This window comes from Anolis carolinensis, chromosome 2 (genome assembly GCF_035594765.1).
Source record: "Anolis carolinensis isolate JA03-04 chromosome 2, rAnoCar3.1.pri, whole genome shotgun sequence".
NCBI classification, from domain to species: Eukaryota; Metazoa; Chordata; class Lepidosauria; order Squamata; family Dactyloidae; genus Anolis; species Anolis carolinensis.
In genome coordinates this window covers 215,599,027-215,608,989 of record NC_085842.1, presented here as the reverse complement: position 1 = coordinate 215,608,989, position 9,963 = coordinate 215,599,027, and the positions used below count along the sequence as shown (strand labels likewise).

The window sequence follows — 9,963 nt, the reverse complement described above, 5'->3', positions numbered from 1 at the left end:
AGATTACTGCTACTATTACTGTAGGGCCACGGCATAATACAGCGGGTTAACCACCAGTTATAAAAAGATCTTGCTGACAAGGTTAGCAGATCAAACCACGGGCAGGATAAGCTCCCACAGTCAGCCTAGCTTCTGCCTACCTTGCAGTTCGAAAATAGGAATTGTGAGTAGATAAATAGATACTGTTTTTAATGGGGAGGAAAAGGCGCCCCTAAAAAACATGCTGGTGGTCCAATGACAAAGCCTCTCAGCATGGAAGAATAGAACAACAACACCTCTCCATGGCCAAGTCGAGTACAGCCTCTAGATACTGGAAGTGGAACAAGAGAGAGAAGCCTGCCTGTGTGTATGTACTGTTCTGTCTTTGTCAATTGTATAACGGCATTGAATGTTTGCCATATATGTACCTGTAATCCACTCTGAGTCCCCTTAGGGAGATAGAGAGGTATATAAATAAAGTATATTATTTTACTATCACCCCTGGAACTTCTCAGATCTTGGCAAACTAGGAAGTGAGCAATTCAAGGATGAGGATGCTGCATAAAACAAATTCAGAGGCTGTTGGCTTTTATTGTGCACACAAGAACAACACACAAGAACTACATTCTAACAGTGTTTTCATGCTAAGCAGTAACCATGGTGGTCGGCACTCCAGGTTTTAAATTAAAAGGAGCCATAGAACTCTTGTTCCAAATGGTCATTTCCCAGGGCCTTGGGAATTTCTGGTTCTTCTGATCTTGGGATCTCTTCAAGTCCTGAGATGAGAAAAAAAGAACAGATGCTGGAGGTTATATTTCAGATGGGGCCTTACATTTAACACAACTTACACAAGCATCATCATGCAGTTGTTACCACAGTGACTCCCACTTCTTACATAAACTCACAACCTCTATTTTTACACTACACATTTAATCCATTGTTCTACCTGTAGAACTGTTGTGGTTTCTTCCAAAGAACTCCATAAACCACAATTTGATGAGATTATCACAGAATTCTTCACAGAATTTCAGTTCCCAAGAAGATTGGAAGCTGAAGTAGCAATACTATACAGGCTTGCTTGGGAGAAAATCTAAATGAACAGTATTCTGTACAAGGAGCATGTGTAAGGTTGTATTTAAGGGTCCTTGCGGTCTAAATATCGTAAAGGTACCAGGTCCTGCCTTATATTGGAAGCTAAGAAGGACCGACCCTGGTTAATACTTGGATGGGGGATATCAAGGGAATGCCAAGTTTTGTAGGAAAGTAAATTGCGGTTCCCAATTTCAAATGGGGTCTCCTTAGTTCAATGTTGGGGTCTCAAAACATTTGGCAAAAGTACACCATTTTCTGAACATCATCTAGTGGTTGTTTTAGACATTCACACAAATGACAATGATAATAATAATAATAATAATAATAATAATTATTATTATTATTATTATTATTATTTATTTATTTTATTTATTTACAACATTTATATCCCGCCCTTCTCACCTGAAGGGACTCAGGGCGGTGTACAAATTGGCAACAATTCAATGCCTGCACATAATTAAAACAGCAATGAAAATCCAATAAAACAATTAAAACAATAGAAAAATATAAAACATATGATTAAAATCCATTCCTCCAAAATAATAATAATAACAACAACAAAAACTTTATTTATAACCTGCATATCTCCCCGAGGGGACTCAGGGAGGTTTGTAGTGCTGTGTAGTGCTTACTATGGATTTAACAGAAGATGTTTCAGTTGCATCTCATAAAAAATCCGCATATTTTTGAGTTTTGCAAATGCTGATTTTTTAATTAATAAATGTTTGATTTTTATACTTATTTTTATACCTACATATCTGGAGTCACGTAAAAGATTTCCCAAGCCAAAAGATGTCCCAAGTTGAAATGTTTTAGAAGCCTTGTAGGCTTCTTAAACTTTTCCTTATAGACTATATTTCAGATGAAGGAACTAGCACAATAATCACCCCTGAATATTCCCTACCTAAGAAAACCCTATGGAATTCATGGGATCACCATATGTTGGCAGGTGACTTGAAGGCACAAAGACACAAATTGTAGTGAGAAGAGACAAATTGGATTTCTAAAACAGCGGTTCCTAAATTGTGTTCTGCGGAAGCCTAGGGTTTCACAAAAGCATCATATTGATTCTAGGCTTATGCAATTTGGCTGGAGAGCAATCCGGTTTTGGTATCCAAATTTCATTGGGCACCCAGATCTGTTTTCGGGAGCCGTCCAAAAATCGGCTAATGGAAATATCTGTTTTCAGGCTAGGCAGCTGAAAGATCCAGCCAATTGGTGACAATGAGGAACTTACAAGGCTCCCCTTTCTGTTCCTGGGATCCTTTCTTCCTTTCAAGGAAGCCTGGATTTGAGCAACGGGTTAAGGAAGCACCCTTCCTGGGACCCTTTCCTTTCTTGCCTTCAAAGGAGTCTGAGTTTCAGCAATGGGGTTAAAGAAGCATGTGCTGTGTACTCCCAAATAGAAGAGAAAAAGCCATGCCCAGTAGCCACATGGGCCGTTTAAGGTGAAAAAAAACATGGCAGCTGAGCCGGTGCCATTACGGTCATCCAAACAAGCCAAACAAGTGGATTGGCCAAAAGGAACCGACTAACTCAAATCTGTGCACAAGCCTAATAGATTCTGTGAAAAATCTTTTATATCCGTTTTAAAATAGATTTTAAATGAAACTACACAAGGCCAATTCTGTAAGAGCTATTTTGTACTACAGCTCTTACTATCAACTTTGTAGTTAGCTATTGGCTTCACATTTCAACATTTTATCTGTCATTTGAACAAATATGGTTCACATATAATCAATTTTTCACTTTAAAAAATCTTTCTTGCACAGTTTTCAAGATGAAAAATTCGGGATAGTGGGATATTATTCATAAAAATCAATAGTAAAATTTACTCCCATATAAGATGTTACTGTATATAGGAAATTGGGAAATGTATTTGAATTAGCATAAAGTGATCCAGAATATATATTTTAATTAAACAAACCAGGGAGGGAGTTAGGGTTCAATGGTAAATAAATGTCTTCTGAACAGTTGCACTAAACCAGGGGTCCCCAAACTAAGGCCCGTGGGTCAGATGCAGCTCTCCAAGCATCCCCCCCCCCAAACTTTAGAGTTAGGGTTGTCCTAAGTCTGGAACAACTTGAAAGTACACAACAACAACAATCCTTGGTTATTGTGAGTTTTCCGGGCTGTATGGCCATGTTACAGAAGCATTCTCTCCTGATGTTTCACCCACATCTATGGCAGGCATCATCAGAGGTTGTGAGGTATATTAGAAAACTAAGTAAGGGAGGTTTATATATCTGTGGAATGTCCAGTGGGAGAAAGAACTCTTGCCTGCCTGAGGTGAATGTGAATGTTTCAGTTGGCTAGCTTTATCCTCACTGAATAGCCTGGCAGCTTCAAAACATGGCTGTTTCCTGCCTGGGGTAATCCTTTGTTGGGAAGTGTTAACTGGCCCTGATATCCAGTGTTATCTGTTATTATTATTAATAATAATGGGTGCTACCCATTGTTATTATTAATAATAATTAATATTAAGTAATATTTTATTAATATAATATAATAATAATAATAATAATAATAACAACAGATAACAATCAAATAGTAATCTGTTATTGTTAATACTTATTATTAATGATAGTTATGTTTATTTATCAGCCCACTCTATTTGTGATCTGCTTTAAGCAACACTCTACTACTTCATGAGTCCCACAGGTAATAGTTACTCCCTTCACGGTTGTGAAAAAAGTAATGACTGTGTCCCAATCTTGCTTAAAGCTGGTCAATGATTTCTCCTTGCTCACCGTAGTATCTTCATTTCTATTATTTCACAGATCTTCATCAGCCTTGGGATAACTGGTTTCTTTCACCACTGACCATCTACGTTTTATTGTATATTATAGAATTTGTCCAATTTTTCTTTCTAGATGATTATATATATAAACCCCACTTGCCTAGTTTCCAACACCTTACAATCTCTGAGGGTGCCTGCCATAGATGTGGGTGAAACATCAGGCGAGAAGGCTTCTGGAACATGGCCATACAGCCCGGAAAACACAACAACTCAGTGATTCTGACCATGTAAGCTTTTGACAACACAACAACAATCCTATTTAACTTGACTCTTTCATCAGCCAAAAGCAGGCTCATACTTTCCATGTTGATTAACATTGTTCTTCATTTTCAATATTGTATTGTTCTTTTGTGGGGGTTTTTCACACTAGAAATAGATATCTGCAGAATGCATAAGAATTTGTTTATGTATTTTTCAAACTATACTCTGGGCCCCCAACCGTCTGAGGGACCATGAACCAGTCCTCAAAAGTGTGAGGACCCCTGCTCTAAAGGATTGAAGAGACATCACTTTTTCCACAATCACTTGATAGTTTCTCTACAAGAGAGGTTTGCTCCTGGACATTCCTTACCTGGTGAGAAAAAGTGGTCTCCGGCAGGGGTTGCTTGCTCAGCTGCCTCCTGCTGTGGAGTGTACGACTCTTCAGCTTCCAAGAGAGGGATGGATGTCTCTGCTGGGAAAACCAGAGTAACTTGAGCTTTCTCTTCCACCTGAGTTGCCTGTGTCTCTGGCTCTTTTTCCTCTGCCACCTCCACTTGTATCTCTGACTGTGTCTCTGGCTGCGATTCTTCAGCCTGGCGTCGCCCTCGGCCTCTCCCGGCCCCTCTCCCCCTCCGAGCCCGTTTGCTCTTTTGTTGATCCCTGTTGAAAAAGGGCAGAAAGGCATATCAAGGAAAAAAGGATGGGGAGCTAACAGATTGTTGCAAAGGGCCCTCTTTGCGAGGACATTAATGGGAACTTGTGGCTGGCTCCTTGTCAGCATCTCAATACAGGCAGTCCCCAAGTTACAAACATCCAACTTACAAACAACTCATAGTTAAGATCAGGGGTGAGACAACAGAAAGTGAGAGAAATTTACCACTCAGAAGGGAAATTCACCAATGGAAGAAATATTATGGGGAAAAGGTGTCTCCACTGAAGCTTCATCACCAATCTTTGTTTCCACAAAAAGCCTATTTTTTCAAAATCAAATTCTTACAGGGGCAGAAAGTGTGTTGAAATCTTCTAAACAGGGGCACAGACAGGAAAAGAAACACAACAGTGGTGTTAACCCTTCCCTATGCTATCCAAAGAAAGACAACCTATGGGCCGTGGCCCAGCAGTGGGCCACGAGAACGAAAATCTGGTCCATGAACCTCCTTCCTCATTATTTATTTATTTTATTTTATTTCCGCTCCTTTCCACAGAGCTGACCATTGCATTGGCTAGACCACATCAGATCTAGATTATTAAATATGGTTTTCTGTGGGCGAGTAGATGATGACTACTGGGTGGCATATGTTCTGTATCAGAAACTAGAGCTGATGTGGTCTAACCGATGCAATTTTCTGAATCGGCACCCCAAATAACCAAACCAAATCTAAAGTTGACCAAAAATTCATTCGTAACCCTTTTGGTACTAATGTTGGAGAGTGGTCCCTGGTCAAAGTGGTCCCTTTTCAAGTGGTCCCTGGTCAAAAAAGGGTTGGGAACCACCTTTTTGTTTGGGCTAAACAAAGCAATTTAAATTTTGTTTTGATTTGTTCTTTGAAAGCATCTAGTTCTTATTTTGCAAAACCATGCTTGAAAACACACAGGCAATGCTTCATGAAATCCTAGAAGCCAGAAAACAGTGTCTGAATTTAGACTATTACAAGCAAAATAAATCATGCAAAAAGTAAACTTTTACAAAATAAATTATTTTGTATATAAGAAATACAAATCTATTCTATACTCCTAATTTATACATTGCAGAATCCAGGATGTCTTGACACAGAACCTTGCCACCTCTGGCTTCAATATTTTAAATTATTTAAGGGGGAACATGCCAAGAACTTTATATCACAATGTGAATGAGAGGAGGACAGCATAAGATAACAAACAATTAGAAAGAGGAGAGACAGAGACCAAGATAGCAGGAGGACGAATGAAAGCAAATTGGACAGAGCTTGTTTCAGCTGAAAAGATAGAACTAACCAGTAGAGGGAAAGATAGTTCCACTTAGGGCCTATCTAATCTAATTTCTGAATCCAGATTATCTGCTTTGAACTGGATTGTATGAGTCTCCACTGCTATATAATCCACTTCAAAAAGATAATCCGGATTCAGAAACTTGATTATACAGCAGTGTAGATGGGGTCTGACTGAATAAACTTCCAAACATAGGGAGCAGAAAAACAATTTTATTCTGGATTACAGACAAAATATTATAAAACAGTGGTTCTCAACCTGTGGGCCGTGGTCCCACTGATGTGGTCTATTCAATGCAATTTTCCGACTCTAACGTCCACCAAAAACTGATTTGTAAACTCTTTTGGTACTAATGTTGGAGAGTGGTCCCTGGTCAATGTAGTCCCTGGTCAACATGGTCCCTGATCAATGTGGTCCCTGGTCAAAGTGGGCTATGGTCAAGTGGACCCTGGTCAAAGTGTGCCCTGATTAAAGTGGGCCCTGGTAAAAAAAAAAGAAAAAAAAGAAAAAAGGTTGGGAACCACTGTTCTAAAAGCACCAGATCCTGTCTAATCTTGGAAGATAAGCAGGGTCAGCTTGGTTGGTACTTGGATGGATGACCGCCAATGAATGCCAAGTGATGTTGACTCTATCTCAGAGAAAGGCACTGACAAATCCATCTCCGAGTATTCCAAGTTGCCAAGAAAACCCTATGAAACCCATGGGATTGCCAGGCACATATCTAAAGAACCCATTTTTAGAGGCAGTCCATACCCATAAGGAAAATAACAGACACCTTTGCTGCTAAAACAAAGTGTTAATTTCAACATCCTAATTTACCCCAGAACCCACTGGTGAGTGTCTTTTTCCTCTGCTTCTGCTTTCCTTTTTCTGAGAAGCTCTCGGTCTCTCAAACGGCGAGTGATGACCACCTCTGCAAAAGCAAAGCAATAATTAAGTCTATTTTCAAATATGGTGGCCAGATATAAAAAGGACAGTTATGTAAAAGAGAACTTTAGCAGATGGAGCTTGTCATTCCAGCTGAAATTCTACCATCTGCACAATCGGATGGTGAGAGACAGCACGGTGTAGTGGTTTGAGCATAGGACTAGAACTCTAGGAGACCAAAGTTTGAACCTCTGCTCAGCCATGGAAATCCACCAAATGGGCAAGTTACACTCTCTCAGCCTCAGAGGAAGGAAAAGGCAAAATCCCTCTGAACAAATCTTGACTGGAAAACCATATGATAGCAACAACAACACAACTACTAAAGGGCAGTGTATGCTCAAACAATTGCCAGTAATGTTATTTTTCCCATATTCTATTCATTTTTATCATCATAACATCATAGACTATCACTTGTGGCCAAGCTTGATTGCCTTCCATGGTGGTGGGTCTGTAGTAACTGTATAGACCTATTCTGGATCTGTTCTTTCAATTTCCAGATGGAAACAAGGTTTGGCTTGACACATCTTCCTCTTGACACGTTTCTCCCTTTCACCTTCATGTTTATACTTGTTTGATCTCTCCTCTGATCCTCCTTTCACTTCAGTTTTTTAAAAATGCATTATTGTGCATTTGAAGACTCAATATCTGAGCACACCCAGCATGACCTGCAAAAATGCCAGCCTTGCTAAAGGTTTAAAGCAGGGGTCCCCAAACTAAGGCCCGGGGGCCGGATGCGGCCCTCCAAGGTCATTTACCTGGCTCCCGCCCTCATTTATAATATAATATTTTATATCAGTTTTAATAATATAATATATTATATATACATAAGATATTGATAATATTATCATGTTATACAATGTAATACTAATAATAATACCATATAATAATATTAATTACATGTTATATATTACATATAATATTACAGTATAGTGGTATAGTTCAATATAGTAATATATAATGCTAATATTGTGCTATGCTAATAATATAATATATTGTATGTACATACAGCTGCTCTGAATCCCCTTCGGGGTGAGAAGGGCGGGATATAAATGTAGGAAATGAATAAATAAATAATTTTAGACTTAGGCTCGCCCAAAGTCTGAAATGACTTGAAGGCACACAACAACAACAACAATCCTAATTAACTTGACTATCTCATTGGCCAGAAGCAGGCCCACACTTCCCATTGAAATCCTGATAGGTTTATGTTGGTTAATATTGTTTTCATTTTTAAATATTTTATTGTTCTTTCATTGTTGTTGTTGTTGTTTTGCACTACAAATAAGACATGTGCAGTGTGCATAAGGATTTGTTCGTATTTCTTTTTCAAATGATAATTCGGCCCCTCAACAGTCTGAAGGATTGTGGACCGGCCCCCTACTTAAAAAGTTTGAGGACCCCTGGTTTAAAGCATAGACTGATGGTTATGGTTTGTTACTGTGTGTGTGTGTGTGTATATATGTATGATATATATATATATATATATATATATATATATATATATATATATATATATATATATATATATGCTCATGTTCAGTTTTACCATGGATTAGTTGTGATCCTAGAACAGCTGCAATTCAAATGCACACACTAGCATTGACTGTCCAGGTAGGACAGCATGGGAAGGTGAAAGACAAGTACTGCCCTCTAGTGTATTGCACCCATTTTTGTGCATATATTTAACTTTTGAGTATAGGCAGACAGTTCTAAATGGAAGAGCGTTGAACAATGGTATGTTTATAGCCTACCATTCTTCCCAGTATGTTTCTCTGTCCACTCATGCCGTCCTCACAAGAACCCTGTTTTGCCTGAGAAGAAGAAACTGGCCCAACATAACTCAATGTGAACTGGAGACTCCTTAGTCCCACTGCAACAACTTGGGGAGCAAAAAGAATGGACAGCCACACTTTTTATGCCGCCCTCAAAATATCTTTTCTGCTACCACCCTTTTAACCGTGCCTGGAGATTCTTGTATATATTGTCGAAGGCTTTCATGGCCGGAATCACCCGTGTTCTAACATCATTTTCTCCTGTTGTTTCGCCTGCATCTGTAGCTGACATCTTCAGAGAATCTGATGGTAGTAAAGCTTTACTACTATCAGATCCTCTGAAGATGCCAGCCACAGATGCAGGCAAAGCATGAGGAGAAAATGCTGCTAGAACACGGCCGTACAGCTTGGAAACCACACAACACCCCGTTCTTGTTGTAGATACACAAAACATGCCAAATACATTTCCCCCCGAAGTTGAATGAGGAACACAGTTTTACCATGGGCAAGGGCTATAAAGCAGAGAGAACCAGAGTGCAGACAATTCTAGTAAAGCTATGGGTTAACTTTCAACATCCCTCTTCCCATCATTCAAGTTATTACCTGGAACTGCATACTCCTCAGCGCTTGCTGCTGGCTGCTGTGGATTTCCAGAGTATGAATGGTCTTCTTCTAGGCTTGCCATTTTCAATGCTTTATTTTATATATTTATATATATAAAAGGAGTTTTTCCTTCATCTGGCACATCTAATGCTTAAGTGCAAAATGAGTGTTTCCAAACAGAGAAAGAAGCTACCCACCCAGTGCATCTTATCTGCTATGGACACTGGTATGTTAATACTGCATTTCCTTATCATGCCGCAAAGGTGTTTAAATTCACGCTCCCAGAAAGGCATATCCCTGCCCAAATAAGCTTTTTTCTTTTTCTGCAGCAAACACTCCCCATCCACCCCTAAAAACAACAGCCAATTTCTAAACAGTGTCAAACTTCGGATACTTTCCTAAACTCTCTAAACTTCAGTAATCTATTCTTCTGAGGCAGAAGTCCAAACGTCTTCTGCAGACCATTGACCACTCTTTCTTCTCTTCCAGTAAGTTACATACCTGGACCAAAACAGTGCTCACTTTCCCAAATTAATGAAATATTAATAAACAAAAATAGAATCAAAAGAATAGTAATAAAAATACACCATTTAAATATCAGCTTCACCATGGTTGAAATAA

General features: G+C 39.1%; 1 protein-coding gene across 2 annotated transcripts; it reads right to left on the bottom strand.

Moving 5' to 3' along the window:
• Window positions 1-550: 550 nt before the first annotated feature.
• Window positions 551-9,675, bottom strand: hemgn (hemogen). 2 transcript variants are annotated; one of them, XM_008121292.3, is made up of 4 exons: window positions 9,343-9,675; window positions 6,860-6,953; window positions 4,443-4,732; window positions 551-755 (listed from the first exon to the last, which is right to left on the bottom strand). In XM_008121292.3, the coding sequence occupies exons 1-4, from the start codon at window positions 9,422-9,424 to the stop codon at window positions 664-666; spliced, it is 558 nt and encodes a 185-aa protein (XP_008119499.1). In that variant the 5' UTR covers window positions 9,425-9,675; the 3' UTR covers window positions 551-663. The 2 variants fall into 2 exon arrangements, with proteins under 2 accessions (XP_008119499.1, XP_008119500.1); XM_008121293.3 differs by having other exon boundaries at window positions 6,872-6,953; window positions 9,343-9,670.
• Window positions 9,676-9,963: the final 288 nt, after the last annotated feature.